The 18345-nt window shown below is 39.3% G+C and overlaps 1 protein-coding gene across 2 annotated transcripts in view; it reads right to left on the reverse strand.

The window, feature by feature from the left end:
* NSMCE2 (NSE2 (MMS21) homolog, SMC5-SMC6 complex SUMO ligase) overlaps nucleotides 1-18324 on the reverse strand; it is a 131055-nt gene extending 112731 nt beyond the window's left edge. The window contains exons 1-2 of one of the 2 annotated variants that reach the window (XM_031044446.2): nucleotides 18240-18324; nucleotides 15383-15530 (exon numbers count right to left, since the gene is read on the reverse strand). In XM_031044446.2, coding sequence (XP_030900306.1) covers nucleotides 15383-15515 — 133 coding nt within the window. In that variant the 5' untranslated portion in view covers nucleotides 15516-15530; nucleotides 18240-18324. Of the gene's footprint in view, nucleotides 1-15382; nucleotides 15531-15608; nucleotides 15679-18239 lie in introns of those variants that run through there. The other variant, XM_031044445.2, reaches the window with a different exon arrangement.
* Between the last annotated feature and the right edge of the window lie 21 nt (nucleotides 18325-18345).

Below are 18345 nucleotides of genomic sequence, written 5' to 3' on the forward strand. Positions count from 1 at the left end.
TTGCATACTGGTAAGTGACAGAGCTAAATCTTTCCATTGCTGGAATTTCATTTCCAACATACTTCATACAAAAATTTCTCCTGCTATGAGGAGCAGGAAGAAACATCATGTGGAAAATGCACATCTCGGTGCAAAATAGGCCAATGCAATTCTGCATTCCCCGGGTCTCTCACATATGCACAAATACTTGCAATTTTGAGAGGAAACAGGAATTTGTTTGATGGCTTACAGTACACCACAGATGATGGTCTCTCAGCATGTTTTTAGATAATGCGGTTATCTTTGTCTGTAGTAGGAAATAAGTAGATTTGTGGGGGCCTCATGGCATTTAAAGGGGTAGTTTTGAAAGAAAAAGGAATATAAATTGAAACAGAGTGTGGAAATGTTCTGTAACTAGATAGGAAAAAGTAGAAGGCTCCCTCTGTTCAGTGCTTAAACAGAACTGGTGAAGTATCACACAGCTATCAGACATTGTGTTATTAAAAGAAGTTAAATTCAGAACCATATGACTATGCTTGAGATTTGTGTAACTGACGTGTACTAGTTGAGAGAATTGTCTCCCCTTGATACCAATATGCTTTTGAATACTGCTCAATCTAAAATCTGGTTTTCTATAAAAGTGATTGGGCCAAATCTGTGCACTAAAATAAGTATGTTCAATGGAGAAGTCTTGATTGCCTTGAGACACCAAGGCACGCTACGTACCTCCAACAATGCATGGATAAGAGAGTCTATGATACTGAATGATATCTATGATAAGAGAATCTAAAGATACTGAAGAAATCCAGAGTGAGTTATGGCATACCTCATTCACTTAAAAAACAGCTGTGAATTACATCCACACCCACAGGTAATAAACTTAAAAAAATAAGTCTTATGAAAATGTCACATTAATCTACCCATCCAGTAAGAAGTCTCCTCACCCACTGCTTACTAAGATGATTAGTAAGGAAATCACAAGTTAAACTTTATTCATCTGCTTAAGAAAAATAGGAAAGAGGTTGCAAGGTTGATTTAACTCAGAAGATATTATTGTCACTTGACATTTACATGCAATGTATAATTCCATTCCCACTTACAGTCTGGGGAAAGCCTGTTAAAATACTTCCTTAATGTGTGAACACTTCTTTGAATTGTGTTCTTTTCATCTGCTACTTTCTCCTTAAGCCAGCTGGCTTCTTTTGTTAAGTATTTAGCAGTTTGAAATTGTCACCTTCTATTAAGTGCTATCGCACACACATATTTCAGAGCACTCTATGGCATTTGTTGATAATGCCAAAATAGTAAGAAGGTTCATATATTCTTATATCTTGAATAACTGTACTGTGTGATTAATCATAAAGACCATCTATTTCTTCTCATTTTCAGTCCATGAACCAGTCTTCCTTCTATTTATATGCCAGACTACCCTTCCCATTTGCAAAAGCTAACACCTTTGTGGAAACTACAGAAGTTGCTTAAATGGAAAAAAACATCATTAAGAAAGCATTTAAATCTTTTTTGTCATCTAGCGCATGATCAGCATACTGTCCTGATTAATCCTTTTGCTGTGGCTTTCTTATTCCTTACCTCTCCTCCTCTATTACACATGTTTCTTTACCACTTGCTCCTCTCCCCTTCTCTTCCACCTCAAACAGCTCCCCATTCCTGCTCTTTTTTTCCCCTGAGCACTTGCTAGTCTGGTTTTTGATTCTTTATCAGTGATATCTTCCAGTGATCATGGTCTTTGGGGACCACCTTCTACTTTCTCCCATCCTTTTATGTAATAGCAGCTATAACAGATTCATGATTGCTGATCTTCTTTTATTGGCATAAAGGTCCATTAACACACATAAAAAGCCCCAAACTGAAACTACAATAACACAGATTACATAAGCTCATTAACAGTAACTGCTATGTAGTGCAATTTGGGAACTAGCCTAATGCAAACACCTGAAAGAGTGACTGGGGAAGCAATGTGATAGATGGCAGGTTACCTGGCTATTACTGTATGCCCTACACAGACAGTTGTGCTGTATGGTGCTCAATGATGAGAGTCAGGCCCTTGTTTAACATCTAAACAGGGGCACAGGGATTGTTCTAAATTTGTTTTTTTTTTAAAGGGGGTGATTGTATGCTGACAATTTTGCAGATGAATCCCTATCTTCATATAGCACATAGTGTATGATTCAGACAAAGGCTCTTTCTAGACCAACAAGCATGAGACTAAATCCTGCTAATTGCATTCTCCCTCAATAAGCTCTTTTAGTATTTCAAAGGAAGTGATACACGGGTAACCAATGTACAGGGGGGTAATACAGAGAAATTGTACAAGGGGGTTAAAGGAATTCCTTTGCTTAAACAAAAGTATTGTCTGTCCTAAGTACTTGCCATTGCCATCTTGCCAAGGCATTGATTACTGCTGGAGGCGGAGAAGCAGATGATTGGTCCTGCTGATAAGCCGGGGAGAGGCAGACTGGGCACCGACCAAGCCCTAAGATCATGACAAAAGCACAGGTGTTTGGTCCTACTGAGAAGCAGGGGAGAAGCAGACTGGGCACCGACCAGACCCTAAGGCCATGTGTGAAGGTTAAAAGGTGTAAAGTTTAAGAAGAGGAAGACTCATTTACTTCATCTTGAAGACCCCTATCCACAAGAGGAAGACTCATTTACTTCATCCTGAGACCCCTGCCCATGACCAGAAGGGGCACTGCGCAGGTGCAAAGGACCTTCCGGCTCATTGTAATACGAAGCGGGGATAGATACTAAATATGTATAGGCAAATTGAGCAGCCTCATATCTATGTATACCTTAAGAGAATAAAAGTAAAGGGAGAACAACCCTGAGGTGTGCATGCTTTGGAGGAGCGATCCCCATGCACCTCAGCACTGAATAAAAGCATACCTACTTTACAACTTTAACTAGTTGTGGAGTCTATCCGCGCATCAAAAGAGCAACACAAATTACTCAATGTCTGGAAAGTGCGACTTGCATTGAGACCGACTAAAACAGCTCAACTTGCAAATCTGAAGTAAGAGATGCTAAAGCTGATTGCTCATGACCTACAAGCACCATCCTAAAGATTTATGAACATACTGGGCTCTCTGACTATCAGACAGAAATCTAACAGCCAGTGCTTGAAAACTGAAACAAAGCCAATGAAGAAAGAAAATACAAGGTTGAAGTGCTTATTCAGAGGTGGGATGGAGTCTCTGTCACTTTCACTGGACTGGGGCTTTCACTGTAAATTTTCTTTCCATGAGCAGTTTTAGTAGCACGTTTTTTGAATCCATGTAATATTTTCTCTCTTTACATAGTATTATTTTTTGACCCACAAACAGATGTCAGACTATCCTGCCATAGACATGGCTGCAGGATCCACTCATAAATTTCATCTAAGTAAGTGCACATCTTCACTTAGTCCGCTGTGTATACTTTAATAGTTCAAACCACTTTGTATCACCTGGTTCTTGGAAACGTGATATTTCTTATTTGTTAATTTACAAAAGGTAAGGATGCCATCCTTGCAAGGCTGTTGTTTCCTGCTGCTTCTTATTTCCCCTGCACACATATTTTTCCTGGCTACCTATATCCCACCTTTTCTATCTCCTACCTTTTCTTTTTTTTTTTACCTACCACCGTAACAGAAGACTCGTATTATTTCTAGACTCTTGCAACATAATTTCCACAACCAACAACAGAAGTTAGTATCTATGGAGGAGTTTGATATATTCAGAGGTTCCTACATCCTCTCAAAGCACTCCTGACACCTCTTTTTATAGAAGAGAAACTGACGCCTAGTGAACTTCAACGACTTGCCCAAGGCCACAGTGCAAATGCCAGCTTGAAAGCATAATTATTCCTAGCCTGAAGCAAAATCAGACTTGGAGCATCTCAGTTCCTTTATCTCTTTCCCGTAAGGCTATTACGAGTTCCTCCTTCTTGAGAGAAAATGGTGGGGGAGGGAGGGGACAAGGAATGAGAAAATAAGAAAAAAAATTAATCAACTAAAAGTACAATAAAAAATATTCTAACTCTACAATCTGGACAACCAACCTCTGCCTGTCTTCCAAAGGATGAAATTTTGTAGGTCTTAGTATCAGGAATCAAAAGGAACACACAAGCCTTCCATGTGATTCTGCCTGATAAAGCAAACATTCCCATTTAAATTCTTGGAATTTAATCAGTACATATTATAATCTTCATTCTTCACGAGAGTGTCAGCGGGCTGGATAATACTGGTGTAAATGCAAACATGTCATAAAACCTGGATTTTAGTCAAAGTGCATTTTTAAGGTATTTTTTTTTAATTATTTTCATCTGGAAGTATTTCAAACTTCTCAAAATTAATTCTATGGGCACTAACAAAAAAGTTATTTATTAAAAAAGAAAGGTAAAAAACAGTCATAAGTTCTTGAATTCTTGAAAAGAACAACAAAGAAGAGCAAGGAAAAGAAGGAGGGGAGGGAAGAGTGTCCTGTTTTTATTGATAAACATAAGGGATCAGGATGAAGGCTTCAGAATCATAGAATCACAGAATAGTTTGGGTCGGAAGGGACCTTCAAGTGTCATCTAGTCCAACCCCCCTGCAATGAGAAGGGACATCTCCAACTAGATGAGTTTGCCCAGAATGATCATGTCTACATGAGGGCTTCTTTCATGTTTTGACCAAACACTGAGAACATGTCAGCACAGTGCTTACTTACAACACAGGTATCTCTTTCCTTAATGGAAATAATCAAGAAAAGAAATACAATTGCTTTATATTCTTGATCTTTCTAAGTGCTGCCAACCCCAGGGCTTTTTCTACTTTTGTGGATTCCTCCTCCCTCCCCAGTTATTTCAGCACACAATTAGATCACTGAAAGCTAAATACTCATCTACTTAAATCAATAAAAATTAAAGCCTTCAGAGTGGGTTTTTCAAAGCCCACACGACTTTCTATATATACTGTATGCCTCTACATTTAAACAGGATTTAGCAGTATTTTCTTATTGCCACATTTCTGTGGCAGAAATATGGCGATAAGCAAATGACAGATTAATATACTACAGAGAATATTTTCATTGCATAAATTACTCAGATAAAATATTCCTCTCTGGCTTATGTTCAAAGAGGTTGATTTATCTTTGTGCTAAAGAGCCCACACAAGACCTCTGCAGTACTTCATAGTATTTTGAAGCTGGAACAGACCATTAGGATCATCTATTCTGATCTCATGCATAGTAGAGGCCAAAGAACCTCACCCAGCAATTTCAAGCCTATAACTTACAGCTGTAAGCTCACTCATTCTCTCAAGGTTAACATCACTAGCATGCAGAGGGTCTGCAAAAAGGTCTGTACAGCATTTAAATCCCACTTACAATCTATTTTGAAGACTGCTGAGAATTTATAAGGTCTACGACAGAGAGAAATTTATAGTGACTATGGGTATGTGAGGTAACCCACCAGGTGACTGCAAACCTCCCTCACTCATAATGACCTCTGGGAGAGAAAATTACCCAATTCCTTAGGAAACTAAGTAAGAAAAAAGAGTAAATATGCACATATATACATATGTATGAATGTATTTGAAACAGACACTATGTGAATACCACCTACCAAAACTCAAGAAGGAAATTATGCAGTTTTCATCTGAGCACTCACAAGAGTTCTGACAAAAACTGAGACTGTCCAGAGCACAGCCTCCTGTTCAGGTGTGAGCTGTCAGTACGTTTCCATGAGACTGCACCAAAAACAGTTATTCAGCAAGCTAGCTTGAAATCAAGACTGGATTTCACTCTGAATGATATTCTCTAGTTCAATCACAACATAACAGCTTCATGCAAGGGTAATTGTATGGAATGCAATGATCTGTATTATGCAGGAAGTCAAACCAGTACAGCCTTAAAAAAGTCTATGACCTAATGATATGAATTCTCTTTCTCCACTATGAATCTTAATCCTCCATTTATACTTTCGTGTTACTAAATGCAAGAGGACAGTGATAGGGAACCACCACCTCCAAATCCATTCTTGGAGTGAGTCAGGGTAGTACCAGCACAGCTGAGCACAGCAGGTGACAGAGTAAGGGCACAGGATGCAGGAAAAGGCTTTGCTGCCACCTCATGGGTCCTTTCTCCTTCCAGAACTGCAGTAGCAGAGGAACAAGGATGCTTGGATGCACTCGGCTTTCTGAGTGCCCACAACAAGAAAGAGCCAGCAGAAAAAAAGCATGCTGCTTAACATAGCTACCTTCCCCTCACTGCACTCTGTTCTTTCTGCAGTCAAAATTCTGGCTAGGAAATACGAACAATCCCACATATTTGTTTCTTCCCACTTTGTAACATTACAGACTATGGTCTGGGTGGTTTCTGGATAAATGTAAAAGAACACAAATCTTTCATTACAAGTAAATTTTTCCAGATTTTGAAACAAGGAATATTTCCAAATTCATATTTTTTCAGGCAGCTTCTTTGAAGAACAAAGCCTTCAGATTCCAGCAATGGGCTCATCCATGCTGGCTGTAAATGTTTTAAGTCATTTTTACACCATAAATATTGAAGATAGGACAAAACAGGACACCATAAATACTGAGATAGAACAAGCAAAAAAACGAATCCAACCCTCTCTTCTCAAAATGTTGGTATTAACTGAAGAGCATAATTCACAAAATGTAATTTTTTTCTCTTCAGAAAAGCTTCTCACAAGAACCAAACCAGTCATTTCTGTTTCAAGAAATAAAATTACCTGAAGCAGAAACATTTAAAGTGTGACACCATTTACCTACTTCAAGAAAACACAGGTATCCCCCTCACTGTTAGTTGAAAGGTGAAATACCTACAGAACAATCGAGGAAGCACAACATAATAAGAGGATAAGCATAAGTAACAACAAAAAAGAACATCTCTCCTAAAAGGCTGCAATCTTAAGTGAGGGATTGGAAGGAAAGAGAAGTTAGTATTCCTGAAAAAGGGAACCTGAAGCATTTTATCTCACATATCCCAAAATACACGTTTACTTTAAAAAACAGGAAAAGAACCTTCTCAAGAAGAAAGATGTCATTTTGATGCCTACACAGAGCTTGCACATGCCACCAATGAGTACCACAGATGCTGGTGTAGCAACAAACCAGACCAGTTAACAAACAGCTTCTGGCAGATAAATGTCTGGGGTTAGAAAGAAACTTCCTCTGTGAACAGCTTGGTTTGGCAAGGGAATTCTTGCAGCTTCACAGGAAGCATCTGGTAGAGGCTAACACAGAAAGGTTACTGAACTTCACGGATCACTGGTTTCTCTTCATTTTCTATAGTACCCTCTCTCATAGCTAGGAAACATTTTTGTATAGCAACCGTCAGTGAAAAGCCATATATCTCCAGGATGGACTCTGACATCCTACACTAACATGCTCTAACAAGAGAAAAAGAAAAAAATCCTGCAACCCTTACTTGGAATTTACTCAAACCTAAAGTCAAAGTAAATTCTGACACTGAGGCACACTCTTGGGGATTTCAAATCCAGGTAAGATTGTTCCCTCATGTCCATATAGAAGAAATGGATTGCTTAATTCTCATGCTATTCCTATACTGCATTTAAAACTGCTTGCTCTTTGTTTTCCAAGAGCAGCTTCACAGATATGTGGGATCACAAGGGAAAAACAAGATCAGATTCTTCATGCAGGGTCCCTACAACACAGGCCACAGCTTTGTGCATTATGAGGCCCCTGTGAGGTGGTGAGCAACCTAACAAAATCACAATTCATACACAAAAGTAGGATGCGCAAGCAAACGTCTTGACTTCTTACATGGACAAGAACAAGATAGCAAGTCACAATTTAGTCCTGATCATTTCCTCAGAAAGTGGATCTTCATACTGCCTCTTACTCCAGCAGGCTGCAAAGTGTCATTCCAGCCTCCATACTATACCCTATCTACAGGGCAAGTACCTTATGGTTTGATTATTTTTTATGAAGCACAATGATCTCTAACGCCATAGAAACTAACAGAGCATGAGACTGTCACAAGCATAGGTGTCAGCAGGTTTATTTCTGGATCCCGAAACAATCCCATCATGGTCATCTCATGCACAAGAACTTTGCCAATATTAAGATTCGTGTTATGCTACGGCACTGCAGGAATCCTGCATTTGAACTTTCAATGAAGAATATACTGGGAAAAAAAGGAACAAAGGAAACAAATCAACCAAACCATTTTCTATCCACAGTTCCATTCTTATAATGGAGTTTGCACTATCCAAGCAGGAGAAATTTCAGGTTAATGACAGAGAAACTTTCACCAAAATGTCTCTTCCTCTCCAATGTTTAAGTCTGACTGTTACAGGTTGCTGCAACCTGTCTAGAAAGCCACTGCTTGTAAGAATAATGTATATTCCATAGAAGCTCATGAACCAACTATTAAAAGGCTGCCAATAATTTCATAAAACTAGCCTAACCACCTTGTCTAGATTGTCTACACTCCTTCCTATGTCAACAAGGGTCAGCAATGTTCAGAGTGATGCTTGTTTAACACCATTTTAAGAGAGCAATGAGACAAATTAAAGTGTGGAGCTAAACCCACATGGAAAGAACAACCTATGTTACCACCTACAGTTTAGCTGATATTTAACAAGCATCATGATACAAGGGGATCCGAAGCAATCTGGAGAAAAGAAAGCAGTCATTAAAGGGAGGACACTACACATGTGAGATGCAGAGCAGCACACGAGGAAAAGCACAGACAGCTCTGCGGCAAGGGGAACAGACAAATGGGATAAGCAGCCGGAATTGAGGTAAGCTCTGCTGGCAGAGACAGCAGGTTATGCAAGAGGAAACGAGCCGACAAGCAGGAAAAGCCAGAGCTGTAAAGGACTAACTTATTCTGGGGAACATGCCAAAGAATGGTATCACTAACACTCTGTAAGACACATGGGCCTGCCCTGTTCATACTGGTGAGCAGAAGAATCCTTCAAAGTGTGGAGAAAGAGAGGAGGAAGTGTCAAGCAGCCCCTGATACTGCTACAGGAAGATCACTGCTGTGTAATACAGATGGCAAGCAGACAGAAGCAGCAGCTGGCCTTGACATTTTAGGGCAAGGTTTTGAAGAAAAAGCAAGGCAGCTCATTTTTTCCCCCAGAATGAAAATAGAGGTCAGGTGTAATAACTGCTTCCCACCCTACACTCCAAGGCCTCTACACTTCACAGTGGGAATGGGATATGTGGTTAGAAGAAAGTCCCAGACATCAAGGAAGCATCCTGCTCTCTACTGGAAAACATGACAAGTTAAATCTGTTAATGCTTTAAAATGATTTTTAGAAGTTCTACATTAAGACGTTCTTACCTCTTTGTCTGTAGTTAGCACAGTCTCCAGACCTCCAAGTTATTTCCCATTTGGACATTCCCCCCACAGTACCACACAGCTTTGGCTCCAGCCCATTCAAAAGCAACAGCCCCTCTGAAGAGCCAGCTGCTGGCCTGGGAGGCTGCAGGTAACCAGGAATTAGCCTTCTTCATCCCCAATATTACAATTAAGAGACATTGCCAAACAAGTACTGACTTAGTCAATTCTTTTTTCAATCACCAACTAAAGCTCAAGAACAGACTGAGGCTAAATTTAGGAAGATGCAAATTATAGTCAAACTTAGATGATTTTACTTGCATTATAACTGATTTTGAACAATGTCACCTTCAAATTCACATCTCCATTAGAACTCAAATCCAGCAAAGGACAGAAGCATGTGCTGAAGCTTTAAAATATACAGACAACTCTGAAAGTTTGTGTACTGCTCTGGAATGTCAATGCATCCTTTCCTCCAGCATTTTGCTAGGTTGGATAACAAAATATCCAAGAATGCTTTGTGCACAGGGAGGGTACACTGAAATCAACTGTGCACAGTCTGATTTTCTGGTTACATGGGTTTTTTTAATGTTTCCACACCATGATGGTGTTCTTGAAAGGAGAAAAATAAGACCTTTAGACAATGTCAGGATTTAAAGATGATCAGTAGAAAGACTGAGATGGACATATAAGTTATCTTTTTTAATTCATTAAATCAAATGAGCTTTTAAATTGGCTGTTTTCCCTCTGACATTCAGTTTGGTGAAACTAATTTTCACCTCTAGGTACAGATCCTTAACCCCTTACAGGATCTCTTTAAATTTTATCCCTTTGCCAGCACATGCTCACACCACCATGAACATGCTCAGTGATAAAAGTCTGCAGGTTCTCAATAGCCAGGGAGGTCTTAATCAACAATTCAACTTCATGGACATCAACAGAGTTACTTGAAAAACAAAGGGATTTCAGGATCAGATACCTTAAAATTATTCTTCACCTAAATTAACAGCAGTTAACACAAACTGCTTTATTTTGCTGAAGAGCATACATGTTCATAAATGAGCAATGCCTGACCTGAATACTGAACACCAGTAATTTCATAAATCCATACAGGACTAGAACAAAAGAGACATAAATGTGTTAGTGGAATAAGCAATAGGATCACTGATGAAATTGAAACTTGGTTAATTGCAATTGGCAATGAACCTTACAGTAGTCTCTCATCCTTATGGCACACTGTGAACAGTGGATTCCTTAGACAAAGAGACTTGGAAATCCCTGTGGTTAGAGCTAACTTAAGATTTATCTCCAAAGTGCAGAAGCAGCGAAGAACATGCTAGAAGGCACAAAAGAAAAGGGAGGTAGTACAAAGCTGGGAACAGATTCTGAGTGTTTGTATCATTAGAGGCTTCACAGACATTTCAGGCTGTTTTGATTCTGCTGTGAAGTATTTTTCCTTTTGACTTCTTCATGTGAGGTCTGTTCTTATTTACAATTCCAAGTAAAAATCCTTATTTCTATATTATCCCTCACTAGGATTCTCAAAACATCTGACAGCATTAAATAAAGCTTAAATGGATGGGAATAACTTTAAATTTACTATTGTGTACTGTAAACTTATGTCAAGAGAACTATCTGCGTAAGTAGAGATTAATGTGAATCTGCCTAGAAATATTATTAAATCTTTCCATTATTTATATGAAATAGGAATGTATTTTTTATTAGTATTATTATTTTGCAGACAGTAGTAAAACAAACTCATTCAAGGTCATGGAGAATTAGATTAATTGGTACATTCTGTCCTGTGTTTCAAAGTGTGGGACCATGTGATGAGAGGCTATAAATCTTTAGAGATCTTCAGTCATCTGAATTGCAATTCATGCTCATGAAACTTATTCCCTTGTTTTTCTGGATTTCTTTGACCACTATTTATTGCAATGCTACAATGTTTAATTATTTAATTGAACCCCTTTCCCCCCATCAGTTTCTCTAACCATTGTTTATACTGCTCAGAATAGCTGTGTCCAGTGAGATTACTTTATCTTTCCAGAACAGAAAGTCAAAAGCTATAAGGAAAAATACGAAGTTAATAGGAATTGAGCACAATTAATGTGTAGTGGAAGAAAAGGCAAAGAGCCCCAAACCTGATAACTGCATCTAAACTAAAACATCTGTCATTATTGACAGAAAGGAATGGCCTTAAGTACGTTAACAATGAACAAAGTGTTCATTTTTCAGAATATAATGCATAGATATATGTAGGGCCCTTAAGCCAGAATAAATTTAACTAAAGCAGCACAGTAGTGATCAGCAGGCACAGTAATCAATGGTAGCATCAGTACGTGCACTGGCTTGCAGCCATGCTACCTTTACCCAGGAACAGATTAATTCATTTAAGCAGAACTCAAGTGAGTCAGCAGGTAGACAGCAGCTTCCTAAAATACGGTGTGGAGGGAAAGGGTAGTCTCAAGTCAACAGGAGGCATTCTCCATATGAAATGACTGTTGAACTGAAAACCCAGTTTGCTTTAGTTCTGAAACTTTCAAACATTATGTCAAAATAGACTGTGGAAGGTCTACTGTGGTATTTACTCATGCGTAAGCAATCTAATCTGATGTCTCTGATGTCCAACCTCTATCTGTCTTCTCCAATAAAGTTTTCACAGTTGTTTCAGTAAGTAGCAGGAAATTTTATTTTTCTCTTTTTGATTATGATACAGTTATAATGTTTCCATATAGAAAACATTATTCACCCAAAAGAGTTTCATTTCAGTGGTGGTGAAGTAAGTAATCCCTGTAGCCATTATTTACATCTCAGAGACCTGAGAGGCTTAGCCAGTGTTTGCAGAGCATCCAAAATGTCTGAAGAAAGGGTACTACAGATTATGAGGTTATTAAAATTCATGGAATATCCCAAAGTGATTCCTGCCCACAAGTCTGGTACCTCTTCCTATCGGCAGCCCTCTGGTTTCGTGATCAAACAGGTAGTTTCATTCCCTCTTTTTTCTATGTAACACCACCACCATCTGCTTACAAAATCACTCTGAAAGGATTTTACAGATTCCATAACCAGCGTAAAAGACCTTCGGTCTCTGGATAGTTTAACTGGAGAGAACTTTAAGCTATACAGAGAGCATGGTCAAGGGACAGGTTAACAAGGCCAATTCCTTTTCAATGCTTTTTGTAACTTAAATGGAAGTACTGCTTACTTCCTATCTTCTTCTGCCCCCTAGTGAGCGTTGATTTTCACTCCATCTGAACAATTATATGGCTGCTTTATAATTTATGTGCGTATAGAAGTGCTGAAACACCAATCTGTCTTCTTTTTACAACGTTCAGAACCATTCTTCATATCGTACTCCACTTAAACAAGTCAGAAAGCAAAGAGCCTTTTCTAGACCTACAGTACTAATATGTAGGGAGTGATATTTACTGAACAGGGATATCATAAAATCCCTTTATGCATTGTCACAGAAAACTTGAATTTGTTAATTTCTATTTCTCTATTTTACTAGAGCTCTGAAGTTAGAAAAATCACACAAACATTCTCTCACAAATCACCGTTTAATTGTTCAAAAAATATAAAGAAAACAAAGAACGATGGTGTTTGCTGCCTAGAAAGCATCTCAAATACAGCATGAGAGCAAACCCACTACCCTACCTAAGAAAGGAAGGAAAAGTGATCCAGTTAGATCTTTTGATCTAACTTAGCATTAGGTACATTTCTAGGAAGCCCCTCCATGATAATGCATTAAGCAGTAGCCAGTCCAGCAAACACTATTGTGCTAGTTAACAAATATGCTTACCAGTATTGTTTTCAGGATTGGGCTTGTGGAGAATAGCAATGAAGAGAAGAAACAGACATCACTAACTTTGCCTGCCTTTTCAGTTATGTATCTTCAGATGTAAATTCAATTTCTCTCTACTTGCTATGAAAATTTTTGGTATTATTCCCAAAAACCAGCATTGTCCAATATGAAAGACCAAGGGAACAGAATACCTTCATAGGAATAATGCTTGTAAAATAAAATATCAGTCACAATAGAATTCTTTGCTTCTACAAAGCCTGGCAATGAAACCTGTCAGAAGCTGGACAGTTAAATTTTGTAAAGGAAATGAAAGCAAAACTGCAAATGGAATGAGAACAAGAATACAGAAACATTTTCTAATGCTGGCTCAAGCTTACATTAGTATTTTGCCTCAGAACATGAAGGCAAAGTAGGATAGATGAGTAACAATTCTAGAAATAGAAATCGCCACATATGAGTTGGAGGTAAAAGCTGAACAGTCAAGCCTGGCAGATGAGATAATGCTAACTCTAAAACATGGAAAGTATCTGTTTACTGAAAGTATGTTAAGCCACAGAAACCCTGTATCTTTTCTAATGGCACTGTGGAAGGAGCATAAGAACTTCAAGTCCCAGTAGTCAGAGGAGTGAAACAAAGGAAGGAGCTTCACTCATTTGTTCCTTGTACACACATACCTATATCTGCAAGGGAAAGCATAGGAGTGAAGACAACTATTATAAATAAAACATTCACTGTGAACACCAGATCAAAGAGGTACAAACTACAAATCCAGGTCTGGAATACCTTTTCTGTAGAGCAATGGGATGGATTATGTTAAAAGGTCATGCTTGGTAATACTATAACTATGATTCTACAGGAAAGTTGCCCCTGCTAAAGTAAAATCAGTCTTTTGGTCTAGGAGCTGTTTTCCAGCCACATGATATAACTTAACCGTAACAGTGACCATAGGTATTTCATCAAGAGGAATCTTTTCCTCTCAGGACATGGTCCTTTTGGCTACTAAATAAAATGGAAAATACAATTTCAAGATTGCAACTAATGATTAATGTGTCAGAAGTAGGTGAGGAAGGTAACAGCATTTCCTGGGAGTATAATGCACAGACATCCCAGCAGCAGAGCTGCACAATGGAGCTTTATCTGCTTTTCATCCCTCCAAAAGGGAATGCAACAGAGGCTTCTACTGAAGGGTGGAAATTATCCAAGCTTTGGGCTTTTGTACAAATAACTCATTTCTGGGGATCATTTTGCAGTCTTGGAACTGAAGGAATTCAGTACATTCAGTGTATTTCCATGTATTGCTAAGGCAAAGTAGAAGAGATAGTGACTGCAAAAGAAAAGAGGAAACAGAACTGGTTGTATCAATTCTACCTCAAAGGAAATCCCCTATTCAGACAAGCTTTCCATTCCTCTACCTCACTAGAAATGATATGTCATTTGTCTCTAACACCACTATGGATAAAAAGGTCAAAGGAGAGCTATCACACTAGACAGAGAGAAAAGCTTTCATTGTACATAAACCTTGGCTTAGTTGAGTGCAAGATTCATAACAAACAGCAAACACTTTGTTTCTCATTCTCTCTTCATAATTAGCAGTTTTGGAGCTTTAACGTTTTTATTGTTTTATTAGTGAAAACATTATTGCAGATTTAAGAAGACAGAGAAATGGGATGCCTAACGTTTGCCTTTGAAAAGTAGCTTTGTGAAGTACCTGTTATTGTGAAATAGCAATGATGAGTGTTAACAGTGATTATGGGTTTAAGGTACCCCACTTTGCAATGTCTAAACTGAAGCATCCTAAAAGGGCACGATTTTTGGCAGTGAAACAGGCAGCATCTAAAAAACAATCTATACCCTAACAGCTGTCTCATGCTCTGTACTCAAAGCTAGCAGCATGACTTTAATATATCTTGCCCTAAACATCAAATAAAACATACACAAAGCAGCAGTATTAGAATGAAAAGTGGTTCTGTTCACCCACTTAAGAGGCCTTCTCCATCTCTTTCAGCGATGTTAAAGATTTTACAAAGCTGTAAGGGCATCAAACACTGGAACACCATTAGTCCCTGGTGTTATAAAGCTGGGACAAAGTTTGACTAGTATTTACATTTTCACTGAATTTATCATTTAGGACAATAAAGTGACTGGAACGAAAACACTCTGGTCTAGCCAGAAGAGCTACAGTTCCTGTAATAAACACAAATATTGACAGTAACTAAGTCAAAATACATAGGCCTAGGAGTCATCTGTCAGATTTGGGATGCAATAGAAGAGAGAATATACTTACTGAAACTTTCCACAAGATCAAGGGCAACGCGAGTAGCAATATCCATTCCATCATTTATGTAAGACTGGCAGTTTTTCAAAGATGAAAGAGAGGAATCCACATTGTTGAACGAGATTCTCGCACCTCCTGGCATCTTGAAATCGTTACTCTAGAAATAACAGACACATTTTAATACATCTTACACCCAAAGAATTTGGGAGAGAAAACGTAAATAGAGATAGCTAACTGTAACGCAGGGCCAACAGAACCACTGAAACATCAGAGAGGAGGGATGAAACCTTAGCTCCCAAGATGTCAGTAATTTCAGTGGAAATGCAATTCACCAGAGGTTCTCAAATCACCTCCTATTCAATATTAAGCAGAGCTACACCACAAAAAACAACTTGCAGTTTTCATCTGTTCATTCCTATTACTAAACCACAATGAGGTTCAAATGCAGTGATTATGTTCACTTGAAAATTACTGCTCTATTTCAGATCCAAAAAAGCCCACATGCCTAAAAACTTGCCTGTGTTTTCTAGGCATATCATCAATTAGGCTAGAAAGAAATACAACTTCTCACATCCAACTCAGCCTCACTAATTAAACAGGCCTGTTTCAACAGTTGGCCCTTAGAATAAATAATCTGACAAAGGGCCACTCTTATAAGAATGTATTTAACAGTAAGGCATCTAGCACAACAACATTTAAGTAAAAGTCCACATTACAAACGTTGCCTTCTTCCTCCAAAGATGCTACAAACTGTAAGTACCAATGTTCCATTGGCACAGAACAGTCACACAGGAATCATGTTTATCTTCTTTACCACCATCTTCCTTTCCAATACAGACCCACAACCTACAGCAAGGGTTAACTGCTTCTCCTCTGTCACTAATACAGCCTTCAAATGGGTTTGCTTATGCTGTATCTGCGTGCACTGTTCACATCAGTTGGCTTGTTCTCAAAAATTCCAGCTTCTGTCTGCTCTTCTTTCTTCATGCTTTGCCATAAATTGCTCAGACATCTTGTATCTAATCTAAAAACCATGAACCCGGTGTGCAGAATAACAAAAGAAAAACAACCCAGAAGTCTTGGGTAGACAGAAATACTGCATTAGTCCGCACAGAGAATAATTGATATGTTCGAGGACTATACTGAGATCATATGGTGGAGGTAGAGAATGGAATCTACAGTCAAATTTGGGGTATACCAGAAGTTTTATCTGAATCATACACAAAACAAGGGAGCTGTTCTATCAACAGTAGCCTTTGACAGCCTATAATCCAACAGAAAACTGGAAAATATCTAAATAGAAAGAGGAGGACAAAGCTTTGTCTAGGCTTTGCATACCTAAGGCTGTATCTCCCTCTGTTACTTTCCCTGGGACTTCAGAACTGCATCTTATACTCACCCTAATTTGAACAACATTGCCACATTCCTCATGAATATTGTGCAGACTGAATACCTGTTGTCACGCTCTTTCCTCTCATACAATCATAGAACACCAGGTTGGAAGGGACCTCAAGGATCACCTGGCCCAACCTTTCTAGGATGAAAGACATGACATAGACTAGATGTCCCAGCACCCTGTCCAGATGATCTTGGAAGTGTCCATTGTCAGGGAATCCACCACTTTCAGCTGTTAAATTATTTAACTCTATTTAACTTTAAAGCATTCATTTGCCATCTTAGCAAGACTATTTGTATATAATATACAAGACTATTTGTATAGAACATCTGCAATCCAAAATTACACTATTAAATAGCCACATAAAATCCTGCTAGGAGCTTTATGTTTCTGAGCTCATCTAGTGTATCAAAGTTAACAGTGAGAACCCAATTCCCTTCTTGAGCTTGGTAAATCTCACTCACTGAGAAAGCCTACTTTCTTTTGGAAATTTCACAGATAAACACTGTGAAAGGTAGGAATCTGAAACAAAAACAACCAACCATGAAAAGTTAAAAAAGCTTTTTCATTGTCTTGGCATTTGTGGAAGCATAGAGCAAACTACACAGGAACTAATGTTTATAATATCAAATCATACCATTGCATGGATAGCGTCATCTTTTGGATGTCTTTTGGAAAGTAATTTGAGTACTTTTGGACACATTTTCCTTTTTTTTTATATAAAAGATTATTTCTTCTTAGAAACTGTTCATGTTCCTAAGCAGAGATTTCACTCTTGAATCTTCTAAGTGAATTCTTCAGCTTGCAACTGCAAATTCTCCCTTCAGAGGAACAGCCACACTCCTCACTGACTTGGGCCCACAGCAGTGTTTTTAAGGCACTCTGTTTGGCCTCGAAGGGCTTCAATGGGTGCATCAACGAAGCACTTAGAATTTGCAACTACCGAGGCCGGCTTCTTTCTTTCAACAAGTGATCAAATGGTGCAGGCCGGATTACAAAGCGGCAAACTTAAATTACAGTTCCTGTTCTGCCACTTAATTATTTGTGTAAATGTCCCGATTCCTCTACACTTCAACAGCCCAAACTATAGCGCAGAGATAAGAAGGAAATGTTACTTTTATAACACAAGATCTGTAGGTGACAAGTGCTCACTGACCACCAGGATTAACGTCTACCCCCTGGGCACACTCGGTGACCATCCATTACATGGAGACGCTACCAAGTGGGATAAGAACCCACCAAGCAGGAAACCCCGCTCCCACAGCGCTCCACCTTACCGTCCTACCCCATCTAGGGCAGCGAACCCAGCCCACCCTGCCCCTCGCCAGCCGTGCACGGAGGGCCCCAGCTCCGCTCCCCTCCCCTCCCCTCTCCTCTCCTCTCCGCCCGCCCTCAGCCCCCTCCGTGGGCCGGGACAGGGCCCAGGAAGGGGGAAGGCAGCCCAGCGCACCAGCAGCGGCCGCTGCTCACCTAATCCCCGCCGCCGCGGCCCGCACCAGCCCCACACCGACCCCCTCAGCGGCAACAGCGGTGCCCGGGGAGGCGGGACCGGCGGAACCGCCTCATCACCCTGCGC

This window comes from Melopsittacus undulatus, chromosome 1, assembly GCF_012275295.1.
Source record: "Melopsittacus undulatus isolate bMelUnd1 chromosome 1, bMelUnd1.mat.Z, whole genome shotgun sequence".
Classification (NCBI taxonomy): domain Eukaryota; kingdom Metazoa; phylum Chordata; class Aves; order Psittaciformes; family Psittaculidae; genus Melopsittacus; species Melopsittacus undulatus.